This window comes from Mugil cephalus, chromosome 1, assembly GCF_022458985.1.
Source record: "Mugil cephalus isolate CIBA_MC_2020 chromosome 1, CIBA_Mcephalus_1.1, whole genome shotgun sequence".
NCBI lineage: Eukaryota > Metazoa > Chordata > Actinopteri > Mugiliformes > Mugilidae > Mugil > Mugil cephalus.
The window spans coordinates 19816087-19836560 of record NC_061770.1 but is presented as its reverse complement, the minus strand read 5'-3'; the positions used below and the strand labels follow the sequence as shown (position 1 = coordinate 19836560).

Sequence of the window (20474 nt, the reverse complement as noted above, 5' to 3'; positions counted from 1 at the left end):
AGTGTTTGAAGTTCATAGGATCCTCTTCGGGATGCTTCGTGGCGACGAGAGTGACTCAGCACAGACAGCAGGATTGTGCTCAGTGCCAAATTGGCAAGATTGGTTAAGAATTGAATAAAAAAAAAAAACATACTAGTGAATTTCAAAGGAGATGCTTACGAACGCTATTGCAAAATTTTAACCAGCTATAAAAAATAAAACCTCTTTTTATCACAGACCTGTTTGCAACGTGTAGTGAATGCACATTGCTCCAATGCAAATGCTCAAAAAAGTGAGGAACTGCTGACTTCATATATGGCTCCAATGCTCTCACGCCATAATGAGATCTTATATGCAAAGGCACCTCCATCCCTGCCTCTTGCGAGTTCCCGCATTGTAAAATGTATTTACCTTCCCAAATATATGTACATATACAGTATTTCATGTGCGCGCATCAACCCTACTTCATCACGCCATCCACCAGAGACTTGGCTATCAAGGCAGCACAGCAGCAGAAACCCCCATTTTTATGTTACCCAGTTCTGGTTCACTTAAACTAATTACCTTTATCCAGTGAGGCATCCGGAGAGTTGAAGTCCATGAGACTGCTGATTTCAGTCTTGTAGCAGAGGTCAGCGGCTGGCGGCTTCTGCCTCGAGTGGGGAGAGGGATCTGGAGGAACAAACAGCAACGGGGTTACACAGAGAGATAACATCAGATAACATGTGAGGGGATTTAGTGCTGGTTTACGGCAAGTACAACTGGAGCTGTAAACTGTATTTCTGACCAAATATTTTGCAGGTGTAAGGTTAATGGAGTGTATGGCAGAAAGAGATAGGAAAATACTGAATATTTTCACACAGAACCAGCAGTGAAGCTGCCTCTGAAATCTGAAGTGATTAATGGCACCCAGATGGAAAAATTACAAAAATAGGAGTCTGGTAACAAACCATTTGAATGTCATTATGTCATTATCCAGATTATTGTACCTTATTTATGTGTATAGTGTATATTTAGTTCTGCCACTATTTCTTGTGTACATTTGTAAATATTATGCTTATGAGCTTTATTTTACTCATATTTTTCTGTTATCTATTTCATTTTTATTATTTTAATTTATTTTTCTTTAATTTATTTATATATGATTTTTCTTTTTCCTTCTTACACCCAATTTTCTTTTTATTTGTGGTTTTCAAGAGTGTTTTTTTTTTATATGTGCAACTGAACTACTGCAAATCAGCAATTTCCCCTGTGGATCAATAAAGTCTAAGTCTAAATATATTATGGGCCACGTTTAAACCCATGAAAAAAAAAAATTAAAAATTAAAAAAGAAAAAAAAAGCCATTTTGCTGTGAACAAATTTAACTATATGGCACTCAGAAGACATTTATGGCAGCTTTGCTGTCTATAAAGTCTAAACAATTGGACAGGCCCAGCAGATCTTTGTCGGAGCATAATCGGTTCCCAACGGAGCAACTCCAGCCCAACTTTCCTCCACAAAAACGCCAGGGGACATTCGGGCTAGCTTCCAGGCTATTGACTGGCTAGCTTAAAGTGCAACTGGAGCTGTAAAATGTATTTCTGATGATCATTAAAAAACACTACATAAACAGTGGCAGCAAAAAGCCGGTCTACAACCACACCAATCATAATACGTCAAGGTCCTCTGCAGCTCTTTTTACACGGAAAAATATATTGTGTGTTGCACAGGAACCGGACTGATTAATGCAGCACACCGCACCAATCAACTCCGCAAAATCCCTCTCAGCACACACATAATGAACTTTTACTGCTCACTCCTCCTTGCACTGTACCAACTCCACATGCTTTCCATTCATCAACGCAGCCACTGTCTCCGGGGAGAGCACGAACGCAGAAGAACACAAGCTTGAGCACGTGCGGGCGCACAACACAGCTGCTGCTTTGAGAGACTGATGCGTACTCGCACGAATATTAGCATTTTTATGACCAGAGTGCGATTTCATTTCTTGCTTTCCAATATGGCTTTTGGTTTCCGCCATTGGCACGTAATGAATGCATATTAAATGCATAGCTAGGGGTCAGAGCACATAAGAGGGTTCGCTAAAATTGCTTTGTCACTTCAACGTGTGCAGCCAAGCCATGCTACCAAAACAGCACACAGGCAAGTCTCAAAGCAGAACACTGAGGAGAAGAACTACCATCTTCACAAAAATCATATATGCAAAAAATAAAAATAAATGAATAAACCCAGACTACAGCGTTGATCAGAATTCACATTCCAGCATACTACATTTATTAACACTTTAGTCTTCAACCTCTGCTCCTCTCTGGGCTCCTCCTTCTCCTCTTCCTGCTCCTTCCTGCCATCTCTTCACCACCCACCTATCAAAACGCTGTTACTGGTTAAATTATTTGCGGTAATTGAGCACAGATGTCTCTACAGGCTCAAGTCGTAGGGGTGGTGCTGTCATTGTGGCGAGATTAGTCATCATACATTTCGAGTTTTTTTTTTTACAGCTACAAATAACAGCCTGGCTGCCTGTTTCCCTTCTTAGGTGATTGGAGGCAAAAGCGCATGACGGCAGTTGTAATTGTTCATAACTCTTTTCCACCTCGCAAACGGTGTAATTTTTAAAAAATACATAGTGCAGCCTTTGGCGGCGATGAGGGCAGCTGTTGGTCTTTTGAATAATGTAAAGAGTTCCAGTGAATATTTACCTGCCTGATTCAAGATGCTGCTGCTGCCTAGTAGCCTTGTGCAAATGCCTTATATCTTCCATGCATCGTGCCTTTGACAGGCCCTCGCCGACATTTAGAAACCAAACAAGATAGGTAAGGTGGAATAAATGCCAGGGAAGGAGTAAACAATCAGGGCTGCGTGACAGCGAAGTGAAGGGAAGGAAGGTATGGATGGAAGGGATGGTGCATCCTGCCCAGTGAGACGGCATTTTATCTGCTAACTATGCCATCGGCTTCGCTCGGAACTAAAAGCAAAGACCTTGATTTGACTTATCAAATATTAAACTCATTCACTCCAAAAAAACAAAACAAAACATGAAGACAGTTTTTCGATTTACAAACCTACTAATGATGAAACTGAATTTGCAGTTTCGAAATGACAGTGACATGGATGTTTTTGTTATGTTGTCGCTCTACTTTGATTGATTGAGACTTTTTATCTGTTAAAATCTTGCAGAACTTTGCAGGTCTATAATACACTGAAAGACAAAGAAATGACAATTAGTAGTAGCCACACTACTGTCAATAATATCGACTGAAGGGTTATATTCATCCGTTGAGTCAATATGCTCTTTCTAAACTACACATATTGATCTTTTGACTTACTTAAGTCAAATGCACAACACATCAGAGGCTGATACGCACAAGGGTTGTAGAGGCAATGAAATACGTAATCTCTTCTGTTGTTCATTTGCTACCTGAAACGCGCCACCTCAGAGACGAAGCTAAACCTATACTTAGGCTCGCGAGGCGCACAAATCGCGTCGGGCCTGATCTATTAAGGATTTGAGATAACAGCATCATTTCCTCCCTCTGCTCCTCGCCTTTCTCTGTTCGGTCCTCATTTCCTCACAGTCCGGTGGGAACATTATCTGACGGAGGCACAGCGAGCTCACCTCGCGGCGCGAGTGTGGATATATCAGCCGCGCGGCGTTGAGGCCGAGCAGAAGTCATTTTCAGCGTGGCTCGCGATTAGAGAGCGCGCTGGCAAAACCTGAATGGACGCAGATATTACACAGGGTAATTACAGCAAAGCAATAGAGTTCAGGAATGAGGCAGGCCATTATGCAAGGTTTGGCCATCTTTTTTTTTTTTTTTTTTCACTGAAGCAGTAAAGACTCCCACAAGTCGTATTTAGGTTTTGCATTTGTTGAAAGGTTTTAATGCACTTGCATAATATTGGAGAGTGTCACCAATGCCAGGTCCAAACGTTTCCTAGGAGAACATTGTATTGATGTTCGATGTGATTTACTTCGCCTGTCAGTGGTTTCGGTGTTGTGGCTGATCAATGTTGTAGCTGTATTGTTTTTTTTTTTGTTTTTTTTTCCCTCGTGAGAATTAATGATACGCTCCATTTTCCCCACCATCCAAACTCCTCCGTTCACTTTATGGACAGTAGGCCCTCACAGGGAATTCTGCTGTGATAAAATAAATAATGATTTGGCCCTGAGACTGAAACAACTGCTGCTGTACTCCATGTGGTTCTGTAATGATGTAATTAGCTTCGTCCCGGTCTACTTGCACTCAAAGCAGTTTGGTTACAAACGATGTCAGGCGGTCGCTCTAAACCTACACAGAACGAGCGCAACTTTCTGAAACACATAATCAGATCATGGGGAGATAATTATTCAGCGGTGTGGAGGTGTGAGAGGAGGCCGCGTTTGAATTATTCTCTCAACCGGTACGACTACAGTACAAAAAAAAAAAAAAAAAAAAAAAACTGACAGGAGTGAGCAGCGGTGACATAGCGTGTGGTGCCACTCTGAATACACAGGAGCCCATTTAGTTGTCTAGTTGTAGTTAGGCAACATGAATAACAGACTGTGTCAAGAATACTAAGGTCATCAGTAATGTGTGGCTAAAGTATATATGGAAGGAGAATGTTCCTCAATATGCAATTACCACAATTACATATACTTCCTTACGGGTGGGAAAAAAAGCTTTACTGCAAAGACGCTGTATAACAGCAAAAGATGAAATACTTGGAGTGAGTATATGCTGATCAGGCATAACATTATGACCTCCTTCCTAACTAAACATTTTCTGGATATAGGACTGTCGCGGTATACTGGTACTGATGATCAATATTCTGTTAAAAATGCATATGATAACATTGTGTAAATGATCCAGTGCCACTTGAACACACTGTGTGTTTTATATCTGCCCTTGATTTCTACTGTTCTACTGTTATTTTGAGTGTAATTCATTTCCCAAAAGAGAAAAAACAACATTAATAAAGTTAAAGATGCAATTCCTGGGTTTACTGGTATCGTGATAATATTGTTATTGTGATATTTCTTTGTCCGCAATAAACGTGATGTGACTGTCTGATATCGTGACAGCCCTAGCTGGATTCGTCTTCTCAGATGGGGAGTGGTTTCACTTTTCTGTTATCGTTTTATTTCCTCTAGACAGTTTATAGTATATGGAATCACTGAATTGAAATAAATGCCCCCTTTTACTCTATACGGAGACTTCGGAATAGGTCGCACCCTGACAGACTTTTATTACTTGCCCATGGAAAAATTGTTCACATCTTCTTACAAATAAGAAGAGAAGTGTGTCTTCAGTGATCCGTGCTGACTGTGGATTCCCATGGGTGTTTGCTGCTAACATTTAAATCAGTACAGTGAAACTTGGAGGATTTTGCCAACAAGAGCCCCCCGTTGTTCCTTCGCTCAGCGGGGGCTGGAACACATACAAAAAAAACAGGTAAGGATGTGTCTCCCAAAATAAACTGCTGCCTAAAAACAGAGGCAGCCAATGCTCATTTTACTTAAGTCTAAAGGAAGGGTTTGGTTGAAACCGTAGTTTTCTTTATGCATTTTTTAAGGTACTCAGTTGCTTGCTTCCTTGCTCGCAGGTATCCGAGTATTACAAAAGTCGGAGGGAAATATTCAGACACACAGTGGTTCAGATGCAAAACTTTGCCTTAGCTTGATTGTTGTTATTAATGCAGTGCATCCAAGAAGAGGACGCATTTATATTTTTTAACCTTGCATCATAGACCACAGGTCACTAACCAGCTGAAGGGTGGGTGGGTCTGGACCCAGAAGCCGCCCCATACGGACCAGGACCCGCAGTCAAAACAGAAGGCCAAATTTAAATCCTGACAGGGAACAGCTTTTTTTTAAACAGCATTTGTAGCCCAGTTGCATGCGAGTTACGACATCGAACGTGATAACACTTAGCCAGTCAAGTTTGTGCATTAACAGCCGGTAAACACTGTGACTCTACAGTGCAGACTGCGGACATGGATGCCATAGCCTACGCACATAGCCTACACACATAGCCTATGCCGGTGTGAGCCATTTATACTTGTGTGCAAACATAAAAATATGGTAAAATGAAGATTCAATATCCCTAAGATTGGTTGAGACTGTTGAGTCAAGATGCGAAATAGAAAAGGGGAAAATCTTTTTTTTTCTTCTTTTGTTTTTTATTTTTCATATTTTATGGGTTTTCTCTTATTTTGAAATGCAGCTCACTTTCATTTCGTTATGAGGGACCATTTTGATACCTGTGAGCATGCATACTTCAAGGCTAGTTAAATATATATCACGCTAAATATTTAGACATCATCACCTTCTGGACCTTTCTTTTATTTAAATTTCTCTTACTGGACCTCTTTAAATTTTAGTCGAATACCTGCTGTTATAGAGCTTGGTGCTTTTTGACTCCCATGCTCCATTAAGAAATATGATGCCTGAAAAAATAAAAAAATAAAAAAGTGCTATTTCTATCCAGCTACTGGAACACGACTCTCTACATTCATAAAGAGTTCACAAGGTTCGTGAAGATTATTGTAGAGGTAATTCAAGTAGTCGAGGTTGTAATAGGCTGAACTCCAAATGGCTGTGATAGAAAACGTGAGTTCTGGGTGAATATCTCCTAAAGAGAACATCCGGTAAAATTACTAGTCTTTATGGTTCGACAGTTCCCTTCCACTGTCTCATACATTCCCGTCACTGCCTCTCTACCCCGAGTCCTCTCTTCTTCCACAGCTGACTGATTCCCCCTGCTCCAGCATCACCTGTCCCTTTTCTCTTTTTTTTTCACCCCCTTCCTCATTTTCACTCCTTTTTTCTGTCCCTGGTTAATGGGGTTCCCCGAGCTCCGCTGTCTCCTTAGCCCGCCGTACTTTATCTGCTGGCACAGCGCGGGGAAAGGCGACGGCTGGAACAAAGGAAGACCCTAATGAGTAGTGGAGGTGATTAAGGGATGAATAGACGCCGCTGCCGGAGCGTCCACCGAGCTGCCCATGTGCCCCGGCTCAGTCTGCAATCGGCTGATAGACACCGCCTCGCTTTTCTTAGCGCCTGCCACTCGCCTCTAATTGCGCTGACATTCTCTGGTCTCGAGGCTGCCGGACTTGTGATAAAGCTTGCGTATTCTCACATTAATCACCGTCGGCCAGCCAGGACAAGCCCCCCTCAACACCCACCCACCCCCACTCTCCTCTCCTTGCTTCACCTGCCTCAAGACCTCAGTTCAAGGTAGCCTATAAATATTACGTGGATGAATGGAACTAATGGACCAGAGGTGTGATTGCGTGGAGCCAGTGCTTAATGTTTTGCCGCCCACATTAAACACCCCAGATCTCAAGATGCCTCGCTGTCAATTCATACGGTAATGAAAGGTTGCTGAGTGTGCCAGGCGTTCAAGGAAGTGTGTAGGCTGGGGATGTTATTAGCTGGTAGGGACTTGGGGAGAAAATGAGCTGCTGCCTGAGAGACAAAACCGCGGAGAAGCGGGTTTTTTTTTTTTTTTTTGTTAGCGCCTGAATGTCCTTTTCAGAACAACCATCAGAGCGATGAACACATCATCACTGTATGCAGAGTGGAAAATGTCCCATTTGCCCGGCTCCATGACAGACAGGCGTACCAGAGGCAGGTTTTTAAGAAGCGGCCCGAGCCGCGGCCACTTCAGCTCCGTGGAATCGGAGCACTTATGGAGATGGAAAGCAGCATGACAGCTCCTTCACGGACAGTGATGAAACCTGCATCCTCTGACAACACGCTGCATTAAGATGTCATCTGAGAGGTTTCATATACCTGAATAGGCACCGACAGCTCTTGATTTCCTTCAACAGCCCCGAGCTGAATGGTGGGATTCACTTAACCCTTAGCTATTAACTGCTTGACATTTTATGAAAAGACCGGAACAACATTTCGTTGTGAGGCTCATTTGCGTAACCTACGCATGTAGCCTACACCGATGCGAGCCATTTATAACTTGTTCAAGGATTCAAGGATTTTCATCTGACATTTGTAATCAGAACAAACTATAGAACATAGGTGTTACTAAATACAGATACTAAATAAAACCGGTATAGATAAAAGATAACCAAATGCTAAACGACCTTGTGTCGTTTTTACCAGTTGGGTTAAATTTTGTTTCTACTTTCTGCTTCCCTTTGAATAATAGTGACTGAAACTATTGCTGAAGACGAGTCGCACAAACGTTTGTATCTCCGAACCTCCTCAGTTAACCTTTCCTCAGTGTGTTCCATCTGTATCAGTCCGAAACAATCAATTTGAAAACTGCAGAGATGGAGAAGCTGACAGAGATGCTAAAGCAGAAATACGCTGCTACCAAGCGAACCAATCACAGCTCTTGGGGTCTGCGTTGCTGTGACGCTTAGCTACATTTCTTCTGACCCCGTAGCTAAGGCACCAGATTGAGATTAGAAGAAGAGATGCATTAGAAGAACAGATCGACACTATCCTAACATCCATCTATATTATGAAAAAGCATAATGTTACATTAGCAAAATTTTTATTTTAATTTTTTACCAAATGCAGTATATTATAACGGAAACCAGAGAATACGTGGGTTCCTAATAAACTCATTTGAAATTTGCCTTAAGAAAGATTTTGGAGATATTTGAATATTGATGTAAAAAGGCAATTATGCAAGAAACCTAGAAGGGAAAATCGAAAACAAAGCCTCTTTAGCAATTTGTTCAGAGTCAACTCATGAATACCATTTACACAAAATATTTTTCATGAGTAGCTTTTAACACCGATTTTGACTTGAAGGCAGAGCAGAAGTCTCCAGTAGGTCCAGAAGGTGTCTGAAAGTTGTTGGGATTTTTTTTTTTTTTTTTTTTTTCAGTTTCACCTGACACAGGACTCACTAAATGACAGTCTTACATTCATTTCAGCACTGCTACATGTATTACTGTGTAATACTTGAACCTGAAAGCATTGTTGTAACATTTTATCTGAAAAGACACTTCTATGCCGAGTGCTTCTAGTGAAAATTTAATATAATACTTCTGCCACTTTAATGACTTTCTAATTGAGCCTGTTGAATAGGGAGGAGGGAATCAGTTGCGTCAAAAAGAACAAAGTAGTTCAAATTAATATGGTAATGTTGCTATGATCAAGACAGTCGAGATGAAACAGAAGGTGTTTGTCAAGATTAGGACCTGAAATAGGGAAAATATGCCAGAAGTCTACTGTCATTATCGTCACCCTTGCCGTTTTCTTTGATTCAAAGGCCACAATAGACAATCCTTCAATGGGATTCTTCAAACCCTGACGCACCTAAAACATGGCCTAAAACACGACTGAGTGGAATTTTCAGACACACACTTGTGGTTATTACAAGCTTTTTTTGTACTCCCTTAAAAATGAGCTCATATGTATTTGTGAATAAATGTTGGATGAAGGTGAATTTGGATCCTCGCTTGGACATCAAATTTATCCGAAACTACTCTTTTATTTCAAAATGAATAGTGCATACATAGAACTCTCGTCTCTATCTTTGAATTCAGTTCCAACTGAGACATGGCATACCTTAACCCTTCTCTGACCCATTTCAACTACAGGCCCACCTTACCCTAACCCCAACCATAACCATTTATCCTAATGTCAAAGACAGGTTTTAACCCTCAAAAAAAGTTGCGACACCCAGAACAGCTCATCAAGGGCAACAAGGCTACAATGGTCTGGTCCCCACAACTTAAACATTTGAGAGTGATTTGAAAGCAGAGGTCTAGGTGACCGTCTGGGAGGTGAACAAAGTAGACAGCAGCAAAAACATGAAACACAACGGGAAAAGCAGCGGTGCGACACTTTTCCAAAACTGATCTTTTCTACACGCAAAAAAAAAGTTATCACAAGAATTTTGTACGCCAATCAGCCACAACATTAAAACCACTGACAGGAGAAGTAAATAACATTGGGCATCTTGCGACAATTCAATGTTCCGCTGGGAAGAACAGCATCTGGCCTAAAAATAGATCCTAAACTGATCAAGCATCTGTGGGATGCACCGGAACAAGCCTGACCCACAGAGGCCCTTCCGCTCAGCTCATAAGACGCAAAAGCCCCCAATAACAACATTCTGTTCACAGACATAATCGTCACAATGTTATGCTTGATCAGCATATAGTGAAAAGTTCTATGTTGGTTCAAACCAATAATGAGTGATCATCATTATCCCATAGGTTGATGTGATTAATACCAAACCAGTCCATTCGATAATGCAGACTAAATAGGGAGTGCAAGGAGGCCCAAAACCACCCTGTGGAACAGCTGCTGTTCAAAATGATAAATTGTCAAGTGGTTTTGTGAAAGCTGGTGGTGAAGTAGGAACAAAATAGAGGAGTGGAACGTGGGCGATGACAAAGTAGGAAGGAGTTCAAGAGGCTGAGGCAGCAGTAAAAATAAAGACAGTGAATGATGAAGTCTCTTCAATCAAGGGATTGTGTCATTAAGCGGTGGGAGGAAATGATGGGAGTGACTCTGCAGCTGAAATGGAGAGATGACGATAAAAGGACACAGGGAAACAATGGAAGAAACAATATAACAGCAGAGACAAGCTAGATGATGTATCCGATCATGTAATACTACGACATAATGGACTATGATAACGTTATTATCATTATGATAAGTCACATTCCGTCACACCAGGCATAACATTATGACCGTCTCGCTAAGACTAAAACGGTTGTGACTCATCAGAGAACGGACATGGGCCTTCTGACGGTGTCCTGTGGTGGCTGACAACAGGGTGTTAGTGGGGGCCTTTAGGTCCTGTGGGTTGAGGGGAGGGGCCTCTATGGATCAAGCTTGTTCCAGTGCATCCCACAGATACATCATAATTTTGGGATCTAGGGAATTTGGAGGTCAGGTGTTGTTTTTCATGTTTTTTGAGTTGTTCCTAAAGTTGTTTTTGTGTGTGTGCCTGTGTCATTGCTATGGGGTGGGCGTGCATGGTCTGGTCTAAGCGGGTGGTACACGTCTAAGTAACATCTACATGAATGCCAGGTCCAAGCATTTATCACACGATGGTCAATTAGCTATTTACTTCTCCTGTCAGTGATTTTAATGGTGTAGTCAATCTGGAAAAACTAATATTACATTTGTAACCAAATTAAAAGCTGGGATAGGGATACAAACCCATCTTGTGGTTTGATATCCAGCCCGGAATAAACACTCAGCAAAACTACACGGTAGAATTTCCAGGTTATTCCATGAATTCCATTTTTTGCTTTTTTTTGCCTCTACAGAAAATCTGTGAGTCTTAACATTTTTAGATTTATTTGTCTTGTTTACTGTCAAGTGTCTTTCAGTACACAACGCGTCTGTATGTGCAAACTGTGTGTGTCTGTGCAGATACAAAAATGTAAGTATTATGACGGAAATACTTTTCAGCTCGCCAAAAAAAGTCACACAAACACACACAAGCTTCCCATTAAGACAAACATCCTCCCCTAATACTCATCCCAGACAACAACAACTCTTCTCTGTCTCTCTGATAGCAGACTCTTCTCCGTTCCACTTCCTCCTCTCACTCATAACCTTGCCAACGCCTGGCCAAATACCCATCTCTGCTCCTCACTTTTGCTTTCATCCGCCAACCGTAGATCATTTCTCTCACGTCGTCCACGTCCGCCTGTCAGAATAAATCCACATCTCGGCTCATTACACGTCTCCCTGTCAGTGTCTCACTCCCCGGACTTCGTTCACCTTTCTCATCCATATTTCGCTCACAGTGGCCTCTCTGTTAGTTCACTTTGTTTCCTCCCTTCCTCTCACTTGTTCGGTACATTTGTATTCTTAAAATGAGAGGCAACACGATTGACTCTGCATCTACGAGCCCACACGCATATTGATTCAGACTGCTTACCTCCCTGTGTCTCAAGAAATTCTTAGAAAACGAAGCAAGTATCAGAAGACAACCTTAAATAATGACAGTTAACTACCATCCGGGCCCAATAACAGCCAAGGCCAGCTGGACCCGAGCAGAAAACCTTGCAAATAGATGGATTCTATACAGTGTGCACCATTTGTTCACAGTTACCTGCAGTGGGACGGTATTTGGTGCCGTACCAATGCAGAATTTGTGGAGCCCGGTGAAACAGAGACGTCTCTCTTGACACTGTTGCTACTGACAACCACATCTGTGTGCTTCAACCAGCGTGCGACGCTGTGTTATTAAGTCTCAGACATGACTGGGGCATTTGCACATTGTTACATTTTGCAGTGTTGCTTCCACAAATGGAAGCAAAGTAGGTTGGTAAGTGGCGGCATCAAAAAATTCACAGCTCAGGACTTCCATTTAGAAACTAGCTCTCAGCACCCAACCACGGTTTACGTACTGCACAGATATTATTAAATCCCCATGACTGAAATGATCTCAAATACATTTGAGTTGCGTTGAATGATTCAGTGTGGAACTTTGTGGTCATTTTTTAATGACATTTAGCTAGCGAGCTAAGTCAACAAAACCTCAAATGGTTTTCAACATCAATTTAACTGGCATATATTTATCAGGCATAACATTATGACCACCTTCCTAACATTGTGCTGGTCTCCCTTGCGCTTATGAAACAGTTGTTACTCAGAATGTTGATAATGGGGGATCTTTAGGTAAGATGTGTTGAGGGGAGGGGCCTCTGTGGATCAAGCTGCTTCCAGTGCACCCAACTGATAATTGATGTTTTGGAATTTAGTTAATTATGAGGCACCTTCATGTGCTGTTTCATCTTTTTTTTCCTGTTGTTCAGTTGTGTCTGTGTCAAGCTGCATCCTGCTGGGGATGGCTGCTGCCATCAAGGGGTGTCATTGCTATGGGGTGGGGGTGTCTGGTCTGGGTGGTACATGTCTAAGTAATATCCACATGAATGCCAGGTCCAAAACCTTTCCAGCAGAATATTGTATTGCCACAAGATGGTGAGTGGTCGTAAGCTATGGCCTTAGCCAAAGCTAATGGAGATCCAAAGAAATTAAATAAATGGTATTTACTTCTCCTGTCAGTGGTCACAATGTTGTGGCTGATCAGAGTACACATACAGTACAAAACAACAGCTGGAATAAGCCACACTACGACACTTTGAAGTGTCTGATTTGCAAAAGCCTCTTGATGTTCTTCTTTTTGTTGGACTGCACTACGTTAGAAGAGCACCAGAAGAAGGCTGTGAAAATTGGGGGAACTCCCAGGAATGCTGTCATGGCAATGTCCTCTCGTTCCCACTCATGCGGCTGAGTCTTTGGCACAAATGTGTTGCCATATTGAAGATATTAAACTGCCTCCTTCAGTGATTTCCCTTAAAGTGCGGACTCTTGACCGGTCCAGTCAGAGCATGCACAAAAGAGGCTAAACAATTCTGCATTTAAATAATAAATGCGCTTAATTAGGTTTGTTCTGATGCTGTACTTTGAGTTGTTTCATAATGTTCGGGCAGTGCACGCGGATATTTAGCTTATTATTATCTCTGGCTTGGTGTTGTGCTATGTTGGTCAGCAGCCAGAGGTCACGGAGTGGTGTCCCAAGAGTTGTTGTTTCCGTTGAAGAACTCCTTCAGTTTGGTAATCTGTTCATGGTCACACAGGCATAAAAGCACGGAAAAACTAAAATCGAGGACTGAGCTCAAACAAACAAAAAAAATAAATAAATAAAAAGCTTGACTCAGAATGAGAAATGATCAAGGGGAATTTGAGTGAATTCATCCTTGCTGAGAGCGATGCATTTTGTCTATACACAGAACAGTGGAATGCGCTTATAAATTGGATTTTTCTTCCCAATTAAGGCCGCTGAAGGCAACACAGGAGTCCATCCTTTCAGGGATTATTAAACCCGGGGCGTACGCGTGAATCTGCGCAGACGTGTTCGACGCGTGCGCGGCGTGACAGATGTGCCACGGCCACAAATGTTCCCAAATATGAGACAAGGTGCGGAAGCCGACAAGGAGAGGATGAAACGCAAAGGATGGGTGGAACAAAGCAGGAGCAAGTGTGCACTGTACCTGCACGTGCAGTGGTTTCACTTTGATTCCTGCGTACTTTGAGGTGTTCGTATTATGTTTGTATCAGCCTGCTCATCTGAGAGCGCGTGCTGAGCAACCGAGTGATGATTCTGTGTTTGTACTGCATGTGGTGCTCTGTGGTGATGAGCGATGGGCTTAATGAGTGGGATATGGCAGCTTCAACCAGGACAAAGCTAACGCAGCATTTGTGCACGCCCGTCTGCATGTGAAACCTGAATAGCACTGTGACAATTTAACAGGCTGCAGTCTCTCTGCTGCCTGTTTGGAATATATACAAACAGCAGTACAATTACATATATATGTGTGTGTGTGTATATATATATATATATATATATATATATATATATATATAAATAAATGGGACTTGACTTGACTAGTTTTCTTGGCCAGTTTTCTTGGCTAGTTTTAACAAATAACACTGGAGACAGAGCTACAGCACCCACACACAAGCTGACCTTCAAGCCCCTTTTACAGGACTCCTTGACCGTAACTGTGACATTTCTAATTCTACAGCTCCATTTTATCCAATTACCTTCCCCCTGTCATTGAAACAACTGTCTTTGTGTAACTTGGAATATTAATATAGGTTTCTTAAAATACACCACAATCAGGCACATTTTAAGGTGCACCCTTAAAATGTGCGACATTTTCCAAGTTGCAATTGACGTGGAGCTGCAACCTGTTTGTGCTACAGATGTCTCAGTCTGAAATGGAGCGGGCAACAGATAATGGTTATTAAAATGTGTAAATATTGGACTATTTTCCGCAATGATTGGCTCAACTGAAATAAGTAAATGTAGCTTGTTACCGGTGAGTGCTTACACAAACAATTACAAGCATTTTCATGCTCAACATTGTGAAGAGAGAACTGGCTCAGATCCAAATGAAATCATTTGTTCCAAATCTATTGTCAGCTCAGAAATGCATCGTCTGTACATGGGTAACTCCATCGTCAAGATGCACAGCAAATGGGTCTCAGAAGGAACGAAGGAAGGAAGGAAGGAAGGAAGGAAGTGTACTCCTCTTCCAGGGAGAGCAACAAATCAAACATGTTACCAATGTTCCATAAAGCCCACGGACCATGACGGCGCCCGGCGCTCCACTACATATTCAATATCTCACTATGTAAAACAAATTGCCAGTAAAGTCGCTTACCCCCATTTCAAGGCCAGCCAACTGTCAGACATAAAACTTCAGTGGGATGTTACACATCAAGCAAAATCTTTTCACAACTCACCGCTTCAGACATCAACTGGGGAAAAGCCTGCATCATGAATACTAAATGACGATCATGGTATTCCTTCTGAGTTCTGGGGGACACGGGACATGGATGATGGAACAAACTGCTTTACTCAGTCTCTAGCCAGACAGCCTGTACATATTTAATATATAGTGTTGAAAAACTGCGCATGTGTATGTGTTCCTTACACTGTGGTGAGAATTGTGTTGGTCTGTTGAAGGAACACAGTATTTCTAAGCATATTATACATTTTTCTGCATGTATTGCACAGGTCCCTTAACACTGGCCCTTGGAGCAGTACTGGACCACATAGCATTTGCTGTGACATGGTGTGTAATATCAAATGCACTGAACTTGTCAACAATTTGACTGTACATTCCCTCGCCACAAGGAGGATATCACTGCCATAAGGTTTCTTTCAGAAAAACTGGCAGCACTCCACCATGCAGAAAGCAAAGCTTCCTCTTGTTTGTCACTTCAGGAAATAATGACAAGGGTCTTTTAATAACAGACAGGTCACTATATCAGACTGAAAACAATGACCAGTCTGCAAGACAGTTGTCAAATAGTTCATACTAAACAATATTGTGGTGCAAAACAGACTGGAGACTCCAGTGCTGTATAAAGTAGAGCTCCCCCTGGTGGTTGGCTGCAGCATAGGTCATGAGTTTCACCTCCTCCATGTAAATGGATGGGCCTTGGGCCAAACTAAAACTAAAACATTTTAGGTAGTTAATATAATACTGATGCATGTTCAAGTGTCCATTTGTCTGATATTTTTGTTTATAGACACAGGATGTGGGCACAGGATGTGGGCACAGGTTGTGACACCATGATGACTACCAGTTGCCACGCCAACTGTTCCGTGAAGTGTGGAAATGAAAAATAAAACAATGAGTACAGTGTATAAGCCAGCAATTCTTTGTAACTGGTGGGCGTAGAAGAGGGCGCAGTAATAGTTAAACAAAAACATGAGTGAGTCTGGCTGGTCATGGATAACCCGGCTCCATGTGGCTCCACTCTCAGACCATACTGACCAAACTCTCCAAAACTCACACAATGGCGCTGCTCATATTGTTGGGAAAATAGGGTCAAATAGGGCCAATGCAAGGAAGCAGGGATGCACTGTCCATATTTATATACAGTCTATGGTACCGACCAACAATGATTTTGTGTTGGAATGTTAAAACACATTCCTACACACTACCTGGTAGCAATTAAAACGATTTAAATTAAGACAAAGCCACACAGTGATGAGCCTTGATCTGGGCGCATTCAGAAGAAATGTAAACATGCAAACACAGTAAAGCCGCCACCTGGGCAACATGGCGGCTGCACGGAGCAGGGATGAAACGATTCAGACAACACAGAGGGAACGTGGGTGACAAAGTTTGTCCTCTATCAACCTCTGAGGCTGAATTCAAGAAGCCACTTAACCCCTGGCTGCTCCGGCAGAGAGGTTCAACGACCAACTGCAGATAACAGAGGAAGCATCGGACAACTCCCAGACCCTTGAAGAGACGTGTGAAGAGTAGAGGCTCGCAAAGAACAGTGCCTACCAACTAAATAAAGAAGACATTTAAAGAAAATGACAACATCACATATGGCATATTTACATTTAAAAAAAGGTTATTCTCCTTTCTTTTTTTTTGTTTGACGTTTGGTTTTTATTTTGTTGATGATAAACCCTTAAGGCATAGGTCTTACTACTCTCTACCCTATTGTTGCATATGTTTAAAATAGAAAATTAATATTTGGACCAGTGCATTATTTGAATAGCTTAATATTAAATGCAAATAGTGTATATTTATAAATAGCACCAGGTTGAGTTTAATACAGAGAACATACAGTAGGTAGGGGGGTCCCTACTTGATGAAAAACTGAAAAACTCTTGCCTTAAGACATCTCAAATATACAGTCTCTATAGGCCGATATGTGTAGTAGGCCACCTCACTAGCCAGGCTATACATAAAAATGATGAATATTATGACTGAACTGGGTCTCAGATATAAAGCTGTCCCGTTGGATTTAAACAATGAGTTACCTCCCTGCCTCCCTTTCACATACACACAAATAATGACCACTCTTTAAAGTTAAGTCGTAACCTTGGAGTATCTCCAGATGCTCGAGTGACAACTATTAGGGTCTGAAAAGGCTTTTCATCACCCCACCAAAACACTGAGCTGAAAACCATGCAGGTGTGTTCCAGAGCTTTATCGATTGGCAAATGAGGGAAATGGGGGACTGGGAGGAGGCGGTGGGATTTCTTTTTTTTCTGTGGGATGTGCAACAGTGAGGAGTGTTCTCAGCTATAATGGGTCAATCCTGTTTTTATTCCATTATATTCTTATCGCCCATTAAAAATAATTGCAGCTTATAACTCTAAAAGTCTACATAACTCCAGAAGTATCATAAAAAAATATATTTCTTACCATTTTATTTCACAATTTCAGTCACTAACAGAAAAATATGACTTGTTCATCAACATCGATTTGTACATGCTTCATATGTGCACGTCAGTGCATATGCAGAAAGCTGGAGGTTAACAAGTTGTTGCATGAAGTTAAGTTCTCCAATATGGACGGATTCAGTTAGGGGGGGAAAGGAAAGTCTTTTTTTTAGCTTTAAGGGAAAGGGCGTCTGGGTCAGTGCAGGTCAGTGGCTAACAAGCTCCTAAGAGACATATTGGTCAGGGGTTGGCACCAAAGTGGTCACATTAGTCAATGTGCCATAAGAGAACGAAGCGGAAAACTCAGTGGCTGTAAAACCCTTCTTTCTAGCAGGACGAATGTGCAACGAGGCTAGATGTTAACGCTAAACTCTGTCCCCATATAACCCTTAAACAGTGCATGGTTAGCTTTGTACTAGCCCTGTCAGAGTAATGACATCCAGAGGGGAAATACATGCAAAATATGCAGCATTATTCATGCAACTCTTCCCCGGTATAGATGATGGTGGCTGCAGGGCTCAGGCCGTTTGTTAAATATATCCCAATCCTAGGAGGACATTTCACGACCCGAATCGGCTTCTTTTCCGCGCGTCTGGTTTCAAGATGAAAACTGTGATTCCTGCTGTAACGTACAGATCAAAGCCTTTTGTTCAGAGGAAACATCACCATCGCCGGTCGAAAAAGGGCAATTTTATCCTTTTCTTCAACGGGTTCTGGGTAGATGAAATGGTTTGATGTGTTGATCACTGTGATCAACATGGCAAACACAAAAAGCTACAGTCATTTCTTTTTTTTTTTTCTGGAGCTGTCATCTGCATGTCATCATGTACAACATCAAAACTGACCATGTGGAGTTGCAACAGAACTGAATGATGATTCAGTTTTTATCATTATCATCACATAATGTAGTTACATCATATTAGTTTGACAATGTGTCATGAAATGCAATTAAAGCCTCCAAATTAGCTGTTGTTTGACATGTAGAGATTTATTTTCTGATTTACTGCAAAACGCAGTGAACATCAACCTTTTTCTTTTACTGTCTGATGCAGCACTACCAAAAAAAAAAAAAAATACAAAGGACTAAAAAGCAATAATGTTCACTACCAGCCACACCATTAAGTTATAAATTAACGGGAAGTACAGTTAAAAAAAAAGAAAAAAAAGAGTCCTCCAGTTAGCCGTGATATATGGCAAATGAAGAAAAGGTAATGGGTGCCATTCTTCTGGAGGGAAGCAGCAGCAGCTTTCACTTTTGACCCGTGGATTAATGAAGGGCTTTGATATGAGCTGTTCAACATTATCATGCAAAGAAATTATATCCTTGTGAGGAGAACTCTTGTACCGCCTCCATGCTGTACAGAAAGCTTTCTCATCTGCAAAATCTTAAGCTATTACAGTCCAGCACGTCCATGTCCAGCATGCCCATGTCTTTCATAAATCCTATATACAAACAGATCGGCCACAACATTAAAACCACTGACAGGAGAAGTAAATACTACAATGTTCTGCTGGAAAAATCTTTGGACCTGGCATTCATGTGGATGTTGCCTAGATATGTAGCACCCATCTACACCAGACCAGGCACTCCCACGCCATAGCAAAGACACTGCTTTATTACAGCAGCCGTCCACAAGGGAGACGTGCACAATCTTAGGAAGGTGGCCATAATATTATGTCTGATCAGTGTGAACCGACGCTGACTCTACTTACTGTTTTACATACTAGACCCATATAGCAACACAGCAGCAGCAAACATGCCACAGACAAACTCCCCACACTGAAATATAACCGTGCAGAACGTGGTAGAACAGGTACAGATGCACACTGTAACTGGGTCTCTCTGTGCACCCACAACTCTGAGAGTGTAACAGGTAAACTGTCTTATGTAATACAGTAACATTTCCATCATTCATGGCTTCTTCAAAGAAGGTGGGGATGATGCAAATTGAACTCATTCTTAAAGAAAAGTTAGATATGATGGCAAATGCAGTGTTAATCGCTGCTTAATTTATTTTACTTGCCGCTGAAGTAGTTGAAGGAAAAAATGAAAAGCAGATGCAGAGGCTTTGTCGATCAATGAGGGCCAATTAGGCTCCCTGTCCTACTACTAGTGTAATAAATGACACAAAAGTTCAATATAGACACGTTTCATCAGTAGAGTGGCTATTAATGAGAGAAGATGTCATTTATAGGAGACCACCATGAAATCCATGTGTATAAATACACCAGACATACAGCTGAGAGCAAGACACGACATACAGAAACGCGCTCAGTGTACACAGCACTAGCCAAAAACCACCCTTCACTTACGAGAATCCTCCTGGATAACAAAACAATATCATAAAATTGGTGGGAGTGCGCTTCCTTTCACGTCTTCATTCTCCATGCCTTGATTTTTCCACATTTGCAGATAGACGCTGAGACGCTCGTAGCAGAGGACTCCACCAGCAAACTCGGCGATGTAAGCTGTCACTGCAGTGTGTTGCTAGGCAAAGGAGTGCAGGGAGTTTCTAAGTGCCGCCGTTACTGGGTGTTGACATCTCTGTCTGCCTGCCACCAACAAGAAGTGCTGCTCTGAGTAAACATGACAACAGCAGGAGATAGATTGGCAGAGGTCGGTGTTCTTTAAACCTTGATGGTACCAGGTTTATGACCCAGCTAAATTGTCCTATTGCTATATTTGCCTCTGTGCTATTACACCAGCTGATGCCTGGCTGCAGCCTCCAGTTAAGTTCTATACACATCTAAAGGTTGATTTAACCCTCAGGCATCCTTTTAATTTACTACCCTCTTGTAACCT

The 20474-nt window shown here is 41.8% G+C and overlaps 1 protein-coding gene across 5 annotated transcripts in view; it reads right to left on the bottom strand.

Annotated features, from left to right (window-relative positions):
• The window catches only part of kazna (kazrin, periplakin interacting protein a), a 194660-nt gene that overhangs the window by 60948 nt on the left and 113238 nt on the right, over window positions 1-20474 (bottom strand). For all 5 annotated transcript variants that reach the window (XM_047589698.1, XM_047589691.1, XM_047589707.1 and 2 more), the window contains one exon: window positions 544-651. In XM_047589698.1, coding sequence (XP_047445654.1) covers window positions 544-651 — 108 coding nt within the window. The remainder of the gene's footprint in view (window positions 1-543; window positions 652-20474) is intronic.